Source organism: Abramis brama (assembly GCF_963993115.1).
Source record: "Abramis brama genome assembly, chromosome: 3".
Lineage (NCBI taxonomy): Eukaryota > Metazoa > Chordata > Actinopteri > Cypriniformes > Leuciscidae > Abramis > Abramis brama.
In genome coordinates, this window is record NC_139965.1 from 30,578,229 (window position 1) to 30,602,054 (window position 23,826).

A 23,826-nucleotide genomic window follows, 5' to 3' on the forward strand; every position below is an offset into this window, starting at 1 on the left:
GCAAATCAGCATATATGAATGATTTCTGAAGGATCAGAAAATACAGCTTTGTCATCACAGGAATAATTTTTTTTAATATATTACAATAGAAAACAGTTAAAAATTGTGATGATGTTTCAGTATTCTATTTCACAATATTACTGATTTACTGTATTTTTGTTAAAATACATGCAGCCTTGGTGAGCAGAAGAGACTTCTTTCTCTCAGCAACCCCAAACTTTTGAATGGTAGTGTACTTGCAGATTTGGAGCCTTGTAGTTGCAGAATGTTTGCCGTCAGAGTAGAACACCGATGAGTGAGTCGACCTTAGCTCAGACACTGCAGTTTTTTTCTTTGGTCATACTTGATTAGATGATCTCACAGTTCAGCTCCAGCATTCAGTATGATTGTTCACATGCTAGAAATCACCAAAAAACATTATCAATGTGGCTACAACACTAAAGCACACATATGTGCATAAATACTATCCCTCATGGAATATCATATCAATAACACAGAACTTCATATGCCAGAATCTCTACTTCTCATCAATAACATTCTACTTTGACCTTCAGAAAGTCTGAAAAGACTTCAGAGATCTCCTCTTACCTCCCCAACGCCTTATAAGAGATTCAGTGTCGCCTACAAAGGGTCACAATACAGCACTATCCCTCCCCCCCCCAAATTTTTAGTTTAATTTTTATCTGAAGTAAACAGTTATCTCAAAATTATGCTTTACACAATCAGATCTAAATGTTTGTTGGTTGTGCTCTATGTTTTTTATATATATACAGTATATATATATACTACCGTTCAAAGGTTTGTGGTCAGTGAGGTTTTTTTTAATGATTTTGAAAGATGTAGTTTATGCTCACCAAGGCTGTTGTAAAAACTGTAATTAGTAATGTTTTTTATACATCCTTGCTAAATAAAAGTAATACTGACCCCAAACTTTTGAACGGTAGTGTAAGATCTTATATCCTCAAGACTACTGGAGCATTGTGCTGATTTAGCGATAATATGTATCATCTTTTAAGGTTTGTTTTGTAATATAATGGAAGGTCCAGCAATGACACGAGTTAATGTTAAGAAGCTTCCCCCCCCCCTCATGTCTTTTCTTAAGGGAAGCAGAACTCAGGGATTGTATAATGGTTAATGAGAGAGAGAAGCAGTTAACATGGATTACTTTGTTAAGCTGTAGTCTGAAGTTCTGAAGCCATCAGGACATCACAGAGTCATTGGAAAATGACTCAATATCACATTTGTGTTTGAGCTCACACCAGTTATTGTCTTTGTTTTTCAATTTCATTTGCATTCATGCATTTAGCTCTTGAGGGACTTTTTTGCCAGTAAGATTACGTCGCTGCCTTTTCCATGAATGTATGTCCGTGTTTTTAAATGTAGTGCCACATACACTGTGCAAGTCAAACTTGCTGCTTTAGCGCACTTGGTCCTGCTCCAAGCTCGGAAATAAGAACTAATCAAACTAAAAAGCTGGTCCCATCTTTGAAGGGTCAGTATGTTCTCTCTGCTGGCCGACTGCCTGTTATTTTACACATCTCCTCCATCCTCCATGCTCAGACTGGAGGATCTCTGATCACAAGAGGTTCAAGAATGTGCCATTTCAGAGATTGACAGATTTTATACAGTTTGTTTTATTACAATGTGAAACATTTAGATTCAGTGCCATTAGAGAAGTCGTGCATTTTCTGGGTTCAATTAAATGGCTTTAAAAAAGTACTTCTAAAATACTTCACTTGCTTGTAGTTTCTGTGACTATTTCTTTGACATTTTTTTTAAATAGTGTCCTTTATGTCCTGAATAATTCACATAAAATTCAATGGAAGAGATCAAGCAGCAGATACAGCCACAGTAAAGTCTTTGGGGTTATTCGGCCAGCAGCTTGAAACCTATTTACCAGTGGTTCTCAAACTTTTTGACTCGGAGACCATCCATTGTCTAACACAACATTTGAAGACCCCCATTTTAATAACAAAAACTAGCGGTCTTGAAATATTGAATTAATCAAGATTAAGTTTGTGTTTCCACAAGTTTCAAGAACTGGTTGAACTTTAATATCAACAATATGTATAAAGGGAAAATAATTATTATTTTGATTTTGTGTGTGTGTTTAGCCTTTTAATTAAGTTATATTAATATAATTTTTTAAGTCGGCCCCCTTGGAAGTTTACTGGAGGCCTGTGTTTGAGAACCACTGCCCTGGACTGACTTCTCTCTTCTTTTTTCATTGCAGTCTGTATTTGCCTTTTGTAAATATTTTTAACATTTTAATGTTTTCCCCCTTCCAAACTGGTTGTGTATGTGTGGTAATGGTCAAGGTGGCTACATGTTTGGTTTTGATGAATTTCATTTCCTGGATGGATGAAAAGTACTTTGTGTTTACTTGTACCTTGCATTAAACGCACATTTCTCCATTAGATATCGACTAATTTATGTGTTATCTGAATAGAGTCATTCATAAACATAATCTTCCCTGAAGAACACAATTAGCCCTTTAGCACATATAGACCAGGGGTCATATTACAGAAACTTCCTGTCAGAAGTTAAAGGAAAACTCCACCGTTTTTTTAAATAGGGCTTATTCACCTTCTTTCCTACATTTAGATAGGTGGGCAAATGCATTTTTGTCTCAGTGCATGCATTGTTTTAGTTTGACAGGGTCAGGCCACAAGAAGTAATTAGGTGGGTTTTTTATTTTTTATATCACTTTTACTCAGGACATGCTAGCTGGCAACAAAGGATTCCATTCATTGTGCTAAGCTAAGCTAGCGCTGACCCTGTCAAACTAAAACAATGCATGCACTGAGACAAAAATGCATTTGCCCACCTATCTAAATGTAGGAAAGAAGGTGAATAAGCCCTATTTCAAAAAACGGTGGAGTGTTCCTTTAAGATCCTAACCTTCACTATAGTTACTAAACAGATTCTAGAGTTTGTATGTTTCTGTAATATACTGTAAGTTGTGTCTCAATGCAATTTGCCAGCCGCATACGTCATGGATTTCAGAAAAGTAATAATCATAAAATTGACTTCTTGTGCAGCATAATTTATTGTAATTTCTTTCTTTGCAATATAATGGAGGCAGCTGAAATTCTTAAATTCTGAAACGAAGCAGCCTCAATGACATGTAACCAACAAATGCAACCTTCGAAATGAAACCGCGTGTCTTTACTCATACACACACACAGAGTAACACAATTACTACTTGAAACCTTTTTTAGAATTAAATTTAATGTGCTAATATTGTTATTGATAAACACCTTTTAACATTTTTACAAAACAAGTATATCAGCATACATATCTATAGTGCATACAATATGAAACATATGTATGCTTAATACATACGTTTCACACTTTACTAATGTCAGGAATGTGATCTCACAATGAATCCCTGATGTATTTGAAATTGTAATATTTACATTAAGATTTCACTGTACTGTGCTTTTCATTGTGCCTTCGCTACTGTGGGCAGTGAGAGCATGAACACTGCTAGTCTTGGCAGACATCACTGAGCTGGACACGTGGAAAGAGACGAGCACTTCTTACAGGGTATGATCACGTGTCTAGAAAGATCTGACCTGAAGAGGGCACTCAAGTGCAAAAACAACTCCTTCAGATCCAAAAATCTGTTTGACAGACTTCAGTTCGGTGGTCAGTTTCAAATGAAGACATAGATATCATCACTGTTGCATATAGCTCAATAGAATGTCCATGTTGTTTAGTGCCCAAAAGAGACAAATGTCTAAAATATCTAAAGGCATTAATTGGTGGAGAACTACATCTCCTTTTGGATAACAGTTGAAAGTGTCTGCCTAGCAGGATTTTTTTAAAATGTAAAGTACCTTTTATGTAAATAACGTTATTCAAGATGAATGAACTTGGAACATCTCATGGTTCCTATCATCAGCATAAGGCTAAAAGACTGGCAGTGCTAATGAGTGCTGGGGTAGAGCCTCTGTTAAACAGTGGCAGGAGATTGTTGCTTATTCAGGAAGCATGGCAATACATTTAGCGTGCAATATGCTAAAAAAAAGGCAACTACATTAAAGTGCCTAGACTATTCTTGCATAGACAGTTGAGCGAAGCTAGACATTATTGCGTTGTTTTGTTTTTTTGTGCTTGAGGGAGTAAGTAATTATTAAGAGGACTAGAGGTCAAGGCCTAATCCTCTAGAAAGTTCAGACTTACAGATGGGAGTTTAGATTTCAGAAGACTGGGTTAAGAGGTAAACAGGCTTCGACAAGTCCCCTTCACTCACTTACAGGGGATTACTAATAAAAAGTCTACTTAAAATAAAGATATAACCTCAAATACAGAGAGAGATCCTGTAAGGCACATGAAAATACACCAACAGTTCTCAAAAAATGAAGAACTCCCAGAGAAAACATGACGACGACATAGGAATTCACCTCCGACAGGACAGGAGGAGGGTGCGTTCAATTACAAGGTGATGTCCGGACAAATATGCGAGGGGGAGAACTGTTTCAACTAAGAAATGTGATGTCTGAGCGAGAAAACATAAAACTTCTGTTTCTTCTGCTGTGATGACTGAGTTTCAGAGGAGCTTCTGGGGAGCATCTCCTCACATACAGCATCAGACAAATAAAACACTCAATAACGGATGGAAAACAGGTCTTTGCAATTCCAAACGGGTGCAAGAAGTCCTGTGCTGACTCTCACAGCTCAGATTTTTCTGTAAGAGGCTGTATTTCAAAAGGATCTTCCTGGGGGAAGACCACATAACACAACTTCTGTCCCAGATAGGTGACTTTCTCTGAAACACATGCACATTTACAGACGTCAGACGGTTTTTCGTTGCAGAGTGTTAACAAAACAATGCAAAGAAGTTTTGGCTGGTCTTACTCACCCACGGCACTGTAAACCCAGTATGGTTTGTTCTTCCACTGCACTCCAATGAAGTAGATGGGGACTCCAGTGAGCATGATGACCAGCCCCATACCACACACCACAGGCTCCGAGTACAGACTGAAGCCCAGCAACACCGCCCAGAACACTAGATAGCTGCAGGGGACCAACAAGTTTACCTGCACAAAGGGAGAGAAGAAGAGGGAGGTGATTAAACTAAAACACTGACATGTCAATCCAACTTCCTGATGAGGTCTGTAGGTGGCAACTTAAGTACCTTGATGGGTCTGAATAGTTTGGGTTTCTTCCATCTGTAGTACAACAGCCCAGCTATAGTGACTCCATATGAGAGGTAGTTTATAAAAGACACGTAGTTTATCAAGTTATGAGTGTCCCCGATACACAGGATCACTATGGTCGCCGTACACTATGGAGATAAAGAGAGAAAGACACCTGGTATAAGATCTAATACAGCGATTCTTAACCTTTTTGACTTGAAGGCTCCGTGTATTGGCTAAGACACTTCTGGCATTTTATGTTGTAATAATGACAGCACTGCTTGTTGTCTCAAACTTTTTAATTAACATGAATTGGGAATGTTTATTTATTAAATTAATTAACAATGATTCAGAGAATGTGCTTCTAGAATGTTCAAGATTCTAATTATCTAGTTCTTCAATAAAATTATTGAGGGGAAAAATATGGATCTAAGTTTGGATTTAGATTTTTTGCATTTTAATTAAGTTAGATTCAGTTTTAATACAATACATAAATTGAAGTCATCCAGTGATCCCCTTGGAAGTTTACTAGGCCTCCCCTGGTTGAGAACCACTTGTCTAATTTTAATCACAAAAGTTAAGAAAACCAAGTCAGCACACTCTTGCTTCCAAAAGTACTGTTAAATTGTTATCTCACCATAAATTAGATGTTTTGTGACATTTTTTTAGTCCAACTGCAATTTTAACTGACCTTCACTTGATCTGTGTCATTTAAAGTCGATGTCAAGCAAATCCGTGAAGTTCAGTCTTTTCCAATGTTTCATTTAATTTAAGGGATTTTAATTGTAAGTGACGTGAGAGTTATTGTAAAAGGGGCACATAAACAGCCAAGTTTGCACCCTTTTTTAGTGCAGTGGTTAATTGACAGGCCCTTCACTTCTGTCCAGAACGCATCAGGACAGATTAGCGAGTGTTTATAAAAAATCCAATGTGATCACATGAGTTTTCGATTACCTCTCAATGCGGTTTGAGTGATCTGTTCACAAAACATTCTGGACCCCATTTAGACCTGAATTCAGGGTTCCCACACCTTGGTTTCAAATTCAAGGACCTTTCAATAACTTTCCAGGTCCAATATCCTCAAATTCAAGGACTTAATGTGGGGACACATTTCAAGTGAGAGCAAGGTTACATCATGTTACCTTGTAAGATACATTGTTACAGTTTTTTATGTGTCAAACACAACTATGCAAAAAAACGTCTTTTTTTGGCATTGATTTTGGCCATATGACAGAGATTCAGATATCAGATATTCTATTTGTCGTATTTCTGATTTGCATAAAACTGAAGAATATTCGGTACATCCTATACTGTATTCTTAGAATGACTCTTTCAAGGACCCGTGGGAACCCTGTGAATTGGATAAACCAAATAATGCTGACTGAAAGCAGTGTTATGTTGCATGTGCTGTGTGTGAATAGCTCTTTCTCTCTCACACAAACAAGCAGGGCAGGGATTGGTGTGCAGCTCTTAAGGTGGATCATAGCCAACAGGTAGGGCAGGTGACCCTCTCTGGCGCCTGAGAAACACAACCTGTGGAGGATGTGCAATGAAGCGGTAAATACTCTGATTTCAGGGTTGCTGTATTAAGCCAGTGTGACAGTGCTTTTGTTTCTTTACCTAGAAGAGGTAAACAAGTATCCGTTAATCCCCCCAAAGGTGGAAAGAGCTACAGAGATGGGCATCACCCAGGAGAAGATTCCCAGCAGCTTCTCACCAAATGTCTGCAACACAACACACAAAAACAAATACCGATTTATCAAAGCACCTGATAGATAGTATGTTGTTTTCGCAGAATAAGGCAGAAGAGGTCAGAGAAACTCACCACAGCAACAGCGTTCGAATCTAGTAGCTCTTGAGGGGACATGGAGGTGAAGTACGCAATGTTGGTGAGAGTATAGACGAGCGTCACCAGAGGGATGGAGATGTAGATCGCACGTGGAAGATTCCTAGACAGATACACCAGAAACCATAAAACACCATACAATATACGCTGTATGAGAGCTGGGCTCGTTTTCTGTAAGATTTACAAAAAGTGTGTACACAAAAAGTGAGGTAGAACTACTGTATGTGCAAAAGTGAATATGTTAAAAATCTGTGAAAATGAAAAAAATGAACAATAAATAATTTTAATAGGCTTATTATCAATGGATTCATAATTTTTGGCTAATTAATGTGGTTATTTTATTATTTTTGCTTCTTTTTGTTGACACTTGACAGTTATTCTCGAGAAAATGTGACAAGCCTTTGGCAACAGAAGTGCTGTTTCTGCCATCCAAACGTGCTTGAAACACAGACAGCATCTCAAATAGCCGCAAAGTAATCCTTTCTGTGACCTGGTTTGTGCATTTCCAACAACTTGAGGACTTTTGACGAGGGTTTGGAATACGGTACTCGATGCTACGCGACATGAATAAATTATGCAGATTATGGATGCTTGCTTGTTTCACCGTTTGCTGCTTCTATTTATACTGTTGCTGTATTTATTGTCACTTGTTGATTTAAATTATTTATCTGTTATTTGTTTTCTTTGGTTATTGAAAGTTTTTTTTTTTTACATAGAATTACTTGGGCTTACCATCACGTGGTTTGTGTGTTGAAGGAGGTCTATGTACTTGTGCCTGTTTGTGTGTTATGCTGTGCAGCCATTGTTCTGATTGCATTTTGTTAACGGAGAACAAAGAATATTTACTCGGCAGTAACTGCACTTAAACCATGTACATCTCCCCGCGAGGCCCCCGAAGGCACATTGGGGGCCCCAGGCGATCGCCTGTAGGATGGCCCGACCCTGATTTTGACACGGTAAAGACTAATAAAGACTCACTTGCGAGGCTCAACCACCTCTTCAGTGACGTAGTTCAGGAAGTTCCATCCACTGTATGCAAATGAGGCCTGCAGGAAAGCCAGAGCAATCTGCCCCACTGACGGATCCTTTATGAACTTAAAAGCTGCCTGAGGCTCCAATGCTTCATAGTGTCCTAGAGAGAGAGACATATATATATAGAAAATATCTGTTTAATTCATACAGGATTTTTATGCAAAGGGACTTGCATTGCATTTCAAAGGCACTGACCTCAGTCAGTGTCTCTATAGCTATGCTATGCTCTACTGTTTGGGCTAAAAGGAATACTCACCAAATGTCAGATCTTGAGCTCTTTGTTTTGTTTAATTCATAAAACACTGGATCAATCTTCACATTCATCCTGACACTCTAATGTCATCAGTTTGATTTCATTATTCCACTACACAGGCAGAGCCTCCAAAAAGCCTTTTTTCTCTACTGTCAATCAAGAGTGAAACTGCACTACTCAGTTCTCTAATTTACTCAATTCTCTCTCTTGTCAGTTCAGGGAACGCCTCCAGACAAGCACACTAAATAAAAATATAAATAAAAAAGTCTGCCCGTAACGATTCACAGCCATAACCTGCTGCTTTATTGTAATATTACTCAGTTGTGTAAAAGACAGTTCACATTGTTAAAACATTTCTGCAATGGAGGCTTATATTTTGCATTAGTGTCACAATTATATGCTACAGTCTTAGCTTAGTTTATTATGAACTGCCTAAACTAAAAGAGTCAGCTCTATACTGTACTGCTTTACTTTAAAGAAATATCCTAACATTCTCTGATTCAACTAACTTATTAAATTATTGTAAAATAGAGGTTGTGATAGTGAGTTATTTATAAATTACATTTTGCCCAGATTTTTTCCCTGATTTGCAGTCTGGAGTTGACGCTGTCTGTTCACAAAAAAGCCAGTCTGTAGATTTTTCTGGGCAGTCAGAGCTGACAGATTTCGCAGGAAATCGCATAGTGTATGATGCGCACAGACTGCGCCACCGGATGTGCCAATAAGTATAGCGACATGTGCCACTGGTTTCTGTGCGTCAGGTGCCAAGTCACGTAATGTTAAAACCGCTTCTGGAGAGTTGTCTGGTAGTGGTAGTCGTTTAGTCTATGATGTTTTATTCTGTAACCATTTACAAAGTCTGAACATGTATGATGCCTAGTGGTGTTGTTTTAAAATCTGTTCAGATTTTAAAAGTCGTGTAGCGTATTCCAGCCTTAAATTTCACTGTTTTTGTTGGGGTGATTTATGAACCAACCCATCATTGTGCAATTGAGCAAGGCACAAAACCGCAGGTTTCTTTGAGGGGGCTATACCTGTAATAAATGTATTGTAAATCACTTTGAATAAGAAAGAATCTTATAAGTAACTCACAATACAAAAATTGAAAAAAATTGGAATTAAGTAGTTCCTCCCAAAATCCGCAGAAGAAAAAACAACATGAGAGTGAATAAATAATAAAAGTTTAGATGATTTCCTCTCCTTTTTTAAACAGCCCATTTTTTACCTTTTTTTTCTTCTTCTTATTTCAGTGGACTGGACCCATGCAAAGTCATTCATTTGCTTTTTATTCATTAGATAACAGGTTAGGGCTGGCAGCAGCTGGCATTCATGTGATGATTCATGGCATTTAACTGTGGGAATTAGTACCAGATGTGTGAGTTATCATACTCTTTTCCTTTCTCTCCTTTGCCTACTCGTTATTTCTCTCGTTTAATCTCTTAACTTCATTCTCTGCTTTAGTGGTTTACACACTATAGCAAAATCCTGTTACTGTTCAGGAAAGTGTTACATTGCTTATCTGTACAACAGTTTGGCCTAACAACTGAAACTAAGGGAAAAATCAATACAGTATAGAAATTTTTATACCCCTAATGTTTAATAATTAACATTACTGTACATTTATAGACCTGCTTTAGTACTTCATACTGCACTGATTTTTTACAGCACAAAAACACTCTTTTTTGAGAGAGAATAGCATGTTTCATGAAAGACGACGGCTGGCAAGAACATACGTGTAAATTCTCCTGACAGTCATACACACACACCTTTGACAATCTGGACCATTCCCACTACAATGATGAGAACAAGGGCCAGCAGCTTCCCCACAGTGAAAACATCCTGGATCCGTGTCCCCCAGCGCACACTGGAGCAGTTCACCCAAGTCAGGAACACTGTAAACACACGCAGTGAACACACAGTTATTCATTCCCATATTCCAAACTCACGAGAATAGTTTCCTTTAAATATTATGAAAAACATTAGCAATATCCATAAAAGGAATTTATAAATAAAGACCATTACATATTAAGAACAACTGTCACACTCTTTTGGATGTCTTATCAAAGAGCTGTTTCATGAGAAAAACTCCATCATAAGTGTCATAAGGACAAATCAGATTGTGATTCAGTAATGGAAGCAGTGTGGGTTTGTTGGCAGAGCAGCACTATCTGGTCACATGGTCCATTTTTATTAGCTTAATGAGGGGAAATAAAGATCAGATGTAACTTATTTTACTGCTGCAGGCAAAACACTGACCCATTCATGGCTAAGTGGTTCTCAACCAAGGGGCCAGGGCCCACTCAGCAAATTTCCAAGGGAGCCTCAAAATAACTTAATGACTTTTAAAAGAAAAAAATAAGCATTGAAATCTGCTAAAACAACTAAAAAACTAAAGATTTCTTATTTTATAAGAACCAGGGTTCCCACAGACTTGGAATACCTGCATATGATATAGGTAGAAATTGTGAGTAAAAATATTTTATCGACTATAAAAGTAAAGTCAATTAATTAATACTTATGGAATCCTTATGGAAATTAAATTTAGAGAAACTTGGAATGTCAGGCCTTCAAATGCTGTTGTGGGAAATGGGGGGTAAGACGGTTACCTCATCTACCTTGTAGATGTATTTGGTATCTATCTTTATGCATCACAATTGGGAGTTCTTTAGAAAAAAGAAAAAAGAAAAAAAAGAGTAGTTTATCAAGGGGCATCCTAAAGCTTAAAGCTGGCAGGTTAAAAAACTATACATTCACAAACAGAAGTACAGGCATTATGGGCCACTGCTTGTCTGTACATCTGTGTTGAGGTTAGTGGCTTCTGTGTTCAACTGGATTGTGTAACAGGTCCGGTGTAGATCCGGTACACAGAGGTCCGTCTCCAGGGCTTGACGGCACGGTATACCCAGGCATGCCGAGGGAGACACTGGGCAAAGGGGAGACGGGTTACCCCCACTCATCCATCAATGGCCGGAATTACCCGCCCACACACGAAAACACATGCAGGGCATCTGTCAGACCCCCTAGACAAACAGCTTCCGATGCCCCACAACAAAACGGCCCAGACGCCAGCTGAATTTTTGGCCAGAGTAAGCGGTCGACAAGAGTAGCTCACAGCCTGCAAACTAACAGCTAACCTGCTCAACTTCATCCACGCATGTAATCCTGAGCTCAATACACACCACCTGTGAACCTCCATGCCCTGACAGCACCTTGAGAGTCACTGCAATATTTTCATAGGTATTATGTGCTCTTAGGCACCTTAAAATTATAACAATAACAATATGATAAAAACATCTTCAAATTTAAAAACTTAGTTCACTAAAAAAAAATTTTATTTAGTCATCATTTACTTACTAATGACATTCTTTCTTCATGTTTTATCTTTCTCAGAATAAAGTCATACAGGCTTAGAACGACAGAATGGGAATGGTGAGTACATGATAGAATATTCATTTTTGAGTGAACTATCCCTTTAACATAAATTATTAATATTAATGAATGTGAATGTGTTGTGGACACGTGTGCAATTAAGCATTTTATAATATAGGTTCACAACAGTTACAGTGTTTGCCATGGTTTTGTTTGCTCTTGTTTGGCTTTAACGGATCTGACTCCAGCTCCTTCTGTTTTGTATCACAGCGCAGAAGTGACTAAGAGTGGCCAAATGAAGTTAAATGAACACAAAGCTAATGAGAGGAGAATTCTAATTAAGTGCCAACAGCCTTTAAATCTGCCAAAATACAACCACTCACTCCAAACTCCTGAGAGGGACATCCCTCTGCAGCTAATTGACCAATAAAGCCAACAAAAGATGCACTAAATACACAAAAATGCTACAACTCTCTGTGGCCAAGGCCTAAAATGAGTACTATATTTTTCACGTTTACTCAGTATTATAGATTGCAGGCTTTTTAAAAAGTTTTATTTAAAGAAAGACATTAATGAATACATTTGATAAATAAAACCTCTTCAAGATTGTTTGAAAATGCAACCCATGTGGATACCAGGTTGAGAGACTGTGCAGAATTGTAATTAGGCAAAAGGTTGGCTACTTTGAAGACACTAAAACACAATTGAATATTTTTGTCACTGCGTAATTTATATACCGTACGTCCTTTTGTTTTGCTTAATCTTGATGTTATTTTGACTGGTATTGTATCTTTACTTTTATTTGACAGGATTTATGCATTTATAAATTAATATTTTTCAAATTATATGGCTGTTCAGAGACATGCTGTCAGCCCTTTCATCAGAAGACATAAATCTGAGAAACAAGAGTTAGTTGAGTCACATGAACAAATCTCTAGAGTGTGTGGCCTTTAGTTTTAGACAAGAGAGAAGCTTCCAACACACTCATAAACCTATAAAAAGTACAAAGCATTAGTACAGTAAATAACCCGTCACACACAGTTGTAAAAAAAGCAAGGTGACACATCTTTTCTTTGACGTCAAATTTGAAATCTCAGCAAAGGTTTGTGTGTCCAGTCCAGCAGAGTGTGTGTGTGTGTGTGTGTGTGTCTCTTTGTAATCTGACTTCAGCAGACAGAGCTTGTGACATTCATTCAGAACATTCAGAAGGGGAGGGCAAATGTAACACATGCTGCAATATAGACAAATTCTCACACAGTGCAACTAAGAACATTCACTCACACATAAACAGGGGTTCATGCATCAGTTTACCACTAAAAATATACACTGCAGTGCATCAACACAGGTACAGACAGCTTGAAGCCAAACCCTTTTTTGAATTAAATTAGAATTGCGGCAGTAGACAGGATGTAGAAATGTAATCATACACACAACATATGGGGCAATTACAGATACAGTAGACATTAGTAATCAATGTTTGAAATACCACAGAAAGTGTATTTGATATACAGTACATATAGCATTATTTTCAATTAAAATATCATTAATTTTATGGACCATGGTGAAAGAACAATTTATTTCCCACCAATTTACAAACATTTTTCAGTATTTATTTTGATATCATTTATTTATACATTTTCATATCATTTTTATACATTTATATTAATTTATTTATATTTTATAATCTTATTACAGATAGTGTAACGTTTTGTGGTGCTGTCTATTAAAATTTAAATCTGTTTTAATGGCTGTGTTAATTGCTTATTTTTCTAAACTTAGTTTTGAGAAGTAAGCCTAATCTTTTAAAGATTATGTTACAAATATCATAAAAGTTAATGTTATTGTTTTGTCACATAACTTTTGTCTTCAGTTAAATTTCTTTAAGTTGCAATCCAGTAAATTCCTCTTTCTGTCATTTTACTCACAACAAACTTCCTATGGGCGTGGCCAATTCAATTCAAATTCCATCTCATGGACTGAAAGAGAGCCATTTCTTTAACTCTGAATTTCGTCCAACCTTACTTCAGTCCACACCACTGAAAGACCCAACGGAGGTTCATGAACATGCGACAAGCAGGTCAAATTTGTGCATCCAATGCATTTTTTAGAGTGCAAGGGACATGTTTTGTTGGCATTTGTGTGGGAACTGTGTGTATAATATGTGTGAAAAATCTGTGCGTAAAGACCTCAGATGTTCCCCTGAGGTCTTTGGATGTCGCAGTTTAGGTTATTTGCTTGGTCTAAAGGTTAATGACAGATGATGAGAGGGAACGCTTTACAACTGTGCCCACCCTGAGCATGACTCACACACTCCAAACAGCTTATTAAAAAATCATAATTCACTCTTCATTTGTCAGGTTTAAGCGGAGTTTTAGCGCAATTCACAAAATCCCGCCTCCATGCTCTTCTCCATCAAAGAGCATTGGGGTAGCCAGGACAACCGCAAGGTCCCCAAACAATACACAATACAGAAGACACGCCCACATGTTCCGCCGGCTCAAAGCCTGGCACCATTACGGAGTCTGACGCCACACAGAGTGAGGGTCAGGTGCCCTTATACCACGACATCAATACCAACCCCACCCTGTGATCTGGACCCAAACAAATACGTTCCTTGAATATTGGCCTAATCGGAGGAGAGCACAGTGATTTGGGATGCAGTTCTAGCATCCTTTGATAGGGCACATACATGAGGTGTCTTCCTTAAATAGAGCATTTGGCCTTTGTCACCCTGCTCTCTAGAGTATGACTGACTCAAAGCTTTTGTTGGCTGTTCTTCAGGACAGATTCTGGATTCTGCTGCCAAAAATAGGGATGGATGGCTCAACTCAGCCAGCACTGTCATTAGGACCACTGCCCTCACATTGACACACCCCCAGTACTTCTCCCTGAGAGCCCCTGTCCAGATCTGACAGGTCCAAACCAGCCGAGTCACGGGGCTCTTTGGAAACAAACACATACACACACGCATGCATAGACATACTGTACATTTGATTGGTTCATCTCCACCAGCTCCAAAAATATCCTGCCATGCACCCACCAGGGTTAAGAACTAAGAACCAGGATTAAAGCACTGTAAAGTGGTATAGACACAAGAGAGAGAAGGCGATTGAGAAAGAGAAAAATACTGAATGATAGACAAAACAGCGGCTCTAGATTCATCATGACGGAATCTATTAGTAGTCAGAATTAACTCTCTGTGGCCTAGAGATCAGGGGGAATTCCTCTGAGGAGGCAAGGGAGGCAGTGCCTCCTCAAAAAAATTAATGAGAAAATAATCTATATTACAAAAAGAAAACAATGCAAATATTACAAAATGTGACATTACATAGTATATAAATCACAAATTTTCCTAAAGTAACACTGTCCAACAGCGACACCAGCAGGTAAAGGTACAGGGAGTCCGTACCTTTAACAGACCCCCTAAAGCAGGGGTGGGCAAACTACGGCCCGCGGGCCACATACGGCCCGTTAGGCTGTTTAATCCGGCCCGTCGAGTATTTAAAAAATTGTCTTAAGATCGCATTCATTTTGCCTTTTTCTTGCAATACTTTGCGTTATATATATATATATATATATATATATATATATATATATATATATATATATATATATATTGCGTTGCATATATTTGACAATCGGAATATCAGATATTTCATGCCATAGCTAACAAATGTAAAAAAGGAAAAATGACATGAAAGCAGATCATCATTCATTCAGCGCTGTTGTGGCTGCGGTGTGTCACGTAACAAGCAATGACGCGTCACCATGGAAACCAAACAGACAGCGACTTAAACGTACAGTATGGGATTTTTTCTCCACTAGGGGTCGCTAACCTATTTACAATAACAAAGGCGTAGTTTGATGACGCAACATTTGCTAAGAATTATGGATGTTGTCGTCAACGTCAAGCCGACCGATCTAATAATGTTTATGGATGACTGAATACATCGATGCTTTTATCATGACTGTGATATGAAGCAGTTCGGGGTTGCTAAGAGACAGCTATCAGCTCCAAACCGCTCCAAACGCGACGCGAGTCCCGCGGATATAAAAGGAATATGGACATTTCATTCTACCGAACTACACGCAGAATAACTACTCACAGGTCAGTTTATTAGACAAGTTAAACTTGTGAGGTAACGCAGCGCTGTTTCACTTGGTCTAACATTACACTAGCACACTAAACTGCATTTGAATGTGTTGAAATGTAACTTATGTGTTAGTTTGTCTGTATGAGACTAACGTTAGCAGTAACGTTAAGCTAGATCAACATTAGAATAACATACAGATCATATTCTGACATTTTATCATTGTTGAACTATATAACATTGATTAGTTTTATGTAAATGTGCTCACCTGTTTAATAAAGTACATGTAGGAGCAGTCGAAGTCTCGGACGTGGAGCTCTCGGCATCTCGAAAACACCGCGCTGATATTGATTCTCGTTTTAGTTCTCCTTTTTTATCCAAAGTCTGCTTGCCATGGTCCATAATGTTTGAACGAAACAACAACAGCGTGCAAATAGACATTGCGAACAGTGGTCCACGTCTGTCGTCTTGGTTACTATCAGAGGGCTCTGGTTCATAGCTCTGGTTACCATGGCAGCACGAGCGGAAACCAGGGACAACGCGGATATGACGCCATTGACTGCGACATAACGGAAATAAAGACACGGTCCGTGTCTTCGAATTAAAATATTAATTTCTCTGGATTTAGAAGTTAATTGGAACTGTCGGGATAATGTAAATACACAACTTTAAAAAATATATAACATAGATATAGTGATTTTTTATATTTTTAAAGCAAAAAAAATACATATTGTGCCTTTAAGCGCACAGACTTGTTGCATGTTAATGTTTTTTCCTTTTTTGGAAACTCACAGAAAAAAAAAAGTTTGGTAACCGCTTGCACACCTGTTTAGTTTTTCCTTTGATTTGTCTGCTATTTCTTTGCTCCTCTGGATTTGTGGATGTATCCTGACTGATTCCGTTTACCGACCTTTATCGCCCGGCTTTCGACTAACGTTACGCTCCCCGTAAGAACCGGGGAAGAACCGTTAAGAACCCGGTTTTGTTCATTAAATGTTCTGATCTGCCTTTGCTTTTTTATGTTTTATTTTATTATTCTTAAAATACATTTGTATATTCGTTTATTTCGTTTTTTTACACAAATGTATGACTTTTGGAAGTGCAAATTGATTGCAATATGCAGTTTTAATAAAGTTGAATTAACGTAACCTTCTGTCATTTTTACTCTTCTAAGTGTACACTTGCAGGTGTTTTGTTTCTAATTTACTGTTAGGCCCATTAAATATAAACAATATTTAAAAAGTATAGGCTATAATTATCTAACATCTGACTAATTAAAAATTAACCTCAAAACAACATAACATGCTAAATGAGGGATATCTAGCATAAAAAATGCATTGTCAGAATGTCGTCTCTCAGTTGTTGAATTTCGCCCAGACGTTGCCACAACGTGAATGTGTTTGCTCAGCCCGATCTCATGAAAGTGCGAATAACCACGAATTGTATTTGTAGTGCTTATGATACGCAGTTTTCGCGTGCATATGATACGCACTTTATGGCGTGTAATAGGTACGCACTCCACACCCCTAATCCTAACCAAGGGGTTTACAGTGCGAAGCATATGCACGCAAAAAAACATTTTTGGCATATAAATGGCACGAGAAATAAAATTCGTGGTATAGATACGCACTTTCATGAGATCGTGTTTCATAATCTGCTACTGGGCCGGCGCTCTGTCAAATTTTAAAACCCAGTGTGCCCCTTGAGCCAAAAAGTTTGCCCACCCCTGCCCTAAAGCGTGCAGTGGGTTTGATGGGGAGTAATTGAGAATGAATGAAGGGAAGTCACGTGAGAGGAGGCAATGCCCCCATCGGGCCATGATTGGATATTGGTTATGATTGGATATGATTGGTTTGTGCCATAAATCCTGCCTCTTGTTTTTGTGTGCATTCACAAATTGGTTTGAATGAACAAAATTATGGTGTTTAATGGGAATACTAATTAAAAAGTAAGTAAATAACTCAGTCAACTCATCACCGCTTTGTCACATCAAAATCACACTTGAAATGGCCTGATAACATGATGACTGTGGGGGTTTTTTTGTGAGCAATCAGCTTGGTGAAATTAAAGGTAGGCACTCACATGACAGCAGCACTAAATCAGAGCTGACCTGAGAATGTCATATAAAACCTCATTACTAATGGTGTGTGCTGTACTCACAGACGCAGGCGGTTGAGAGGACGCGGGTGGCGATGTATGGAGGCAGGCAGTTTGGGAAGGCAGGCTGTAGCACATAGTTGGAGAAGGTGAGCGCAATCACAGCCAGAGTTGTTGGGTACATGATCAACACTGCGCTCCACAGCAACAAGAACCTGTAAAAACACGTAAACAAATGGCCATCTTTATCATCACCAATTTACAACAAACACAGAATTCTGAGCGGTGTTAGTGTTGTAACTGAGCAAGCAAGTAAACACATGTGAATTTCCCTGAGGAGAAGTTCCCTTGTGTGCTTCACACACACAAACTGAGACGTCCATATTGATATTTATGCATTTGGAAGCCACTTTCATCCAAAGCAACATATTGGATCTGGTCATGCATTTCCTGGCAATCAAACCTATGACCTTGGCATTGTTAGTGCGTTCTCTGTTTGAACTATATGAATGCTGAGACTAACATTCAAAAATAGACCTACCCCACCAGGCCCCCGAAGATCTCTGTCACGTATGAGTAGTCTCCACCTGATTTGGGGATGGTGACGCCCAGCTCGGCATAGCAAAGAGATCCTAGGGCACAGATTCCTCCTCCGAGAACCCACACGATGAGTGAAAACCCCACACTGCCAGCATGATCTAGAACACCCTTTGGAGAGATGAAGATCCCTGAGCCAATGATGTTGCCTGAGGAAACAAAAGAAACCGCAATGGGTTGTTTAGTCTTCATATATTGTTCATATAATCTAAAATAAACTATTTGGACTGAATCATGAGGTCTTCACCAAATAACGCTTGCTTGATATTCTGTATTAGAAATAAATATAGACATACAAAAGCTGATTTTGCAAAGTTGTACAGATTAGAGCATTTGAAACAGTTTAATTGTACTGAATGCATGGGTGCATTGTAAATAAGTTAAGCAAAAATGTAATTATGCTGTCTATATCATGCTTTCATATCACTTGCTACTTGAAATACACCGGTCTTAACAAAATGATGGTTTAAATGAAAATCTTTGTTTTTTTTCCCCAGTGCAAAGATAATGTGTCCTTGCAGCTGCACGTTCCAAGCAAATGGACATGATAAATAAGATCAACAATGTTAGAGCCAACATCAGTTGCGAAATCGAGATGAGAGTCCAGTATTCAGTAAAAGGTAAATGTTCTGCTTCATTGCATATATATCTTAGTAAAACCACTCATGTGCAGTGCCTAAATGATTATGCCTCAGGAAACTTAAACAAAAGACTTTCAATTATACATGGCTCAGCTACAGTTATGGACCGAAGCATTATGCAATCCTTTGGGTTCTCTCTTTGTCTGCGAGTGCTCACAATAGTGGATGTGAATGTTTGCTCCCAGCGCCACAGACCTGTACAGAAGATAAGGCATTAAAGTTGACGAGACCCAGCACATCTCAAAAACACTCAATCAAATGAGATTCAAAGTTCCTGAATGAAGTTCACAGGGTCACTTGACTTTGACTGGTCGTACAACTCACAACAAAACAAAACAATGTCCGCTTGCCTGATTAACAGAAGTATGAACTCCCCCTTGTATTAGTTCCAGAATTTACCAACAACGTTATCAATGGATATTACAGCATTTCTGTTTTAAAACTTGTGTAAATAAAAAGTGTTTCATGTCATTTGCTGTTATTAAATTGTAGTTTATATCATCAAGAAATCAGCCATTGGTTACATCAGCTATTGACAAATGGTCAACCACAAGCCCAGACTTTAATTAAGTTATGATGGCGATGAATGAGGTTACATTGTGTCCATATTATTTAAAGTATTAAAAAGAAATAAACTTGAGTACTGCATGGGCAAAGAGTTGTGAAGTAACTGATAAAACAGATGAAAAGTGTAAAGTAACAGATAAAATTTGTCATTGACCTTGAGTAATATCAGGAGCACATTCTAGCAAAGGAAAACTTTCCCATGTTCAGGAGGTAAATAAGTCACCAGTTAAAATACAGCAGTTATTTTGACTATGAAATCCTTTGACTAATCTGCAATCCTATACTCTTCTTAAAGGTGCTTGTCAGAATTATGTCAAACATTTAGAATGGTGAAGGGCTGTGAACAAAATTGGCTTACTACCCATAAAGCCACTAAACCATAAACATAACTGAAATCTACAGCTGCACCTATATGCTGAAGATCTACTGGGACACCAAGCTCAAAACACTGAACCACTTTCACTTAATCTTATACAGCCATACAATTTGGGGTAAAGGTCACGGCCATGACGAGCAGTTAACATTAATTGTATCTTAAACTTAACTTCCTATCATTGCTTCTTGTTTAAAAAAATCTCTATAAAGAAGAGAGAGACTAGTCATATGTTTCAGCAGTTATATATAAACCTGAGAAAATCTCCACATAGTTACATCTAAACTCTTGCACATGTGAGACTAAAATAAGGCCACATCATGTTTCAGTATTTCACGTCTAACAAAATAATCTGTTAGGTTTACTGCAGGCAGACAGATACACAGTTCTTTCTGTGTTCAGTAGTATTACAGTATCAGGTCCTTTTCAGAAACAAATCTTTATTTATAAATATAAAGTGATGCAGATGTGTGTGTGTGTGTGTGTGTATATATATATATATATATATATATATTTGTAGTTGAGAAATGAACATTTGTATCTTAAAAGGACTGAGCCTGAGAAATATTCACTGGAGGAAATTTCACTGACACAACACATTACAAATTACAATAACAAAATATAAAGGCAGAGTGTCAATCTTATCGAAGGCTTCCATTAGATGACCTTCATCTGAGTAACACAATAGCGGTAACACTTTAGTTTAGGGTCCAATTCTCACTATTGCTGCTTATTAGCAAGCATATTATTGGATGTTTATTAATTCCTGTAAAGCACATATTAAAGCCTTATTCTGCATTACCATATTCTACATCCCTTAATCCTACACAATACCTAAACTTAACAACTACGTTACAAACTATTAATAAGCAGTAATTCATTGTTTATTGAGGCAAATGTCATAGTTAATAGTTAGTTAATAGTGAGAATTGGACCCTAAACTAAAGTGTGACCACAATAGCTTGTGCTGCTCTGTATATATTTATACGCACGGAGGATTATTCATTAGATGGATGTGTCCAGCACACAAATGATAAAAAGAAGAGTTTATAAAAGGCTAGTATAAAGTCTGTTTAAATGATGCTTACATTTGAGGATGCTATAGAAAACGTGCATTTTAATCTTGATGTATTTTCCTGTCCAGAATTTATTCAATCTTAGTCCGTGATTTATTAACTAGCCTACAATGAACATTTAAATCAAGTAACGTATTTAATCCTACAGATCAGGACATGCATTAGCTACTCCAGAACTTTAAAATAGCATTAAAGGGAGCAAAACGATCTTACACAAAAAGTCTTCACTTTCTAAAGTCTACCTATTTTAATTATATACATTACACTACACAGCATATAGCAATGGACTCTTATATGGTGGGTTTGTTCAGCACATGTGAAGGACCCAGTGTAGCGGGTTGCAGCAGCCACGTAAGCGCGGAGTTCAGTTTCAGCCTGATTCTCTTCCTCAATGATGCAATCTGCGCTCTGATGAACATAGTGTGATGGAGACTACTTTAAGTGGCGGCATGGCACGAGACGTCTTCTCCGCGGAAATCATGCAATGCTGCTTGTCTTCACGCAGACTGTTGTCCAAACAAATGAAGACAGACGTACTCCGTGACGATATAAGTTTGGACACGATTGAGATGTAGCTTTTTAATACTTTACTCGACATTTAGGAGAGAAGATATCATTAAAGCGAAAGGATATGTAAGAGTGAGGACTGAAGATTAAGATGAATAGATTACAGAGAAGCAGGCAGTGATAAAATGACAGACAAAGAAACATGCTAAGTGATAAAAGTTCAAGCTGGTTAAAAAGCGCACGCGTTGGCACGTTAAAATGAGGAAACATCTCACCTATAATTATGGCGCACGCGCTCAAGAGACCAATTTCTTTTTTAAGAGTCACTCTATCCTTAGATCCACTTTGGTTTCCACCGGAGTCTAACATCTTCTGTTGCTCCGTTTTCGCGCAGTTTCTCCGGTTCGTTTCGGTTCCATCCATTTGTGCGGCTGTTCAAGAAAACGGCATCTGTATCCGCGCTTGGTCTCATATAGCGTTGATGCAGGACTCAGGGCGCTCACGCATGCGCAAAACTCATGCTGCCTGCCTCCATGTACATCAACAGGTTAACAATTGTCTTGTGCCTTGGCACACACTTACCTGCGCCACGAGGTTGCAAATTGCAAAAACTTTAGCTGACGGTGCGTGCCACCCACTCTTTCTGCTCGGTCTGTGGAGGTTTGATGTGGTAAGAGAGGTTGTATGGGTGTTACGAGTGACCGAGTTGTTGTGTTATGACAAAATGAAATTTAAGTCTTGGACTTTTTTGTTGCTGTATATATTAAGAAAAATTGTCATTTTAAAAAATGAGTTGGTGTCTAAACTTTTGACTGGTAGTGTATAATCATATTATTATTTCAGGTGTGGGATGTGGCGAACTATGTGCATGACAATTAAAATCAGCTTAAGAGTTTCGTGCACACTATTCTGTGTGGGCGTTTTACTGACTCACTCCATCCCTCCTCCTCTCATTCTCTTCACTAAACAGTGTGATCTTTTTATAATAGTATAAATATTAGTCATCATCAAACACTCTTCACTTATAGCCTTGATTTGCTATCACACCATTTCTTTGTGAGCGAGTGAAAAACAGAAGAAATCCCAACAGATTCTGTTTATTGTGGATGTGGCCCTCTTGTGACTGCTTGTGTAAGGTGATACAGACTGCTATGGGGGTACACTGTACATTGACACACGAACAACCAGTCATTCCCTTCAGATGGAGCTTTTAACTCTATCTGGGTTGTGACATCACAGACTGTGAACAGAAAGAATGATGAAAGCTTGTTAACAATGTCTCAAATGTGGAGTTTGCACAAACATGCGCAAAAACTATGCACACATATGCACAGTGAAATGCACTGTTCTCATACTAACCTCTTATATACGCTTGCATTTATTTTTTATAGTATATTGATGATAAACAAGAAAATAATGCTGAGTACTCAATGTTCGTCATATGATAACATGTAGTAGTACTGTACATACTGCGCTGCTTGTTTACTGAAAGTTGATTCTTCAAATACTTACTGAATGTTGACATTGTTTAGCAAATTCTTTTGATTGTAAACTTTGAATATTCCACAAATTGAGTGAATACTAATAGTTTTTTTAATGACATTTTTAGGCCCATAAAGAAAACTAATGCTTGGTTGAACATTAGGAAAAAGAAAACACAGGACACTGAGTAGATGGAGAGGAGTAGTCAGCCTGTAAACAAATACATCACAGCATGTGAAGACACTTTACCAACTCATCATGGGAGTCTGTGAGGACAGAAGCTCCGCCCCTGGTGTGGACAGTGATCTTCGCTCTCTCTCCTTTATTAAACCTATAGAGCCTATAGTGATATATAGCCTACATCTTACAAAAATGTTATATAATAGTACAAATATATATTACATCATATACTATATTTTACTCTATATCTCATAAAACTCTATAAAAACTGTAAAAAACCTCATAGTGTCACCAGTAGAGGAACAACTATTTGGACATACAGAGTGGAAACCTTTATTCCACCGTCATGGAAAATTTTATCAGGCGTCTAAACCGAATAGCTCTATCTCCAGATATGGTTATGGGTGGGGGGTGGGGGGGGGGGGCAGAATGCATTTTTCCTCTTGGCTTTTCCATCCGCACTACAGTCTTCTTGGCAGTTTGGAGTGAATATACACAGGCTGTTTAATGGTTGAGACACTTCCTGAACTCTAATAGTCTAGATTGCCAGTACAGAATGCATCTGTGTTTG

At 38.1% G+C, this 23,826-nt stretch overlaps 1 protein-coding gene across 1 annotated transcript; it reads right to left on the bottom strand.

Moving 5' to 3' along the window:
- Positions 1–3,209: 3,209 nt before the first annotated feature.
- slc7a10a (solute carrier family 7 member 10a) lies at positions 3,210–22,206 on the bottom strand. The gene is made up of 11 exons (XM_084107845.1): positions 21,869–22,206; positions 18,374–18,578; positions 17,896–18,047; positions 10,042–10,167; positions 7,969–8,122; positions 6,970–7,093; positions 6,765–6,868; positions 6,581–6,677; positions 5,144–5,293; positions 4,868–5,045; positions 3,210–4,774 (listed from the first exon to the last, which is right to left on the bottom strand). Exons 1-11 carry the CDS (start codon positions 22,014–22,016, stop codon positions 4,677–4,679), a joined length of 1,536 nt encoding a protein of 511 aa, XP_083963971.1. The 5' UTR covers positions 22,017–22,206; the 3' UTR covers positions 3,210–4,676.
- Between the last annotated feature and the right edge of the window lie 1,620 nt (positions 22,207–23,826).

Coding starts and splice junctions, on each gene's coding strand:
- slc7a10a (XM_084107845.1), bottom strand. CDS start 22,016: ATGGATGGAACCGAAACGAACCGGAGAAACTGCGCGAAAACGGAGCAA. Junction 18,048..18,373: donor ATCTTCGGGGGCCTGGTGGG/GTAGGTCTATTT, acceptor GTGTTTTTACAG/GTTCTTGTTGCTGTGGAGCG. Junction 5,294..6,580: donor TCCCTGCCCTGCTTGTTTGT/GTGAGAGAGAAA, acceptor TTATCTCCATAG/TGTACGGCGACCATAGTGAT.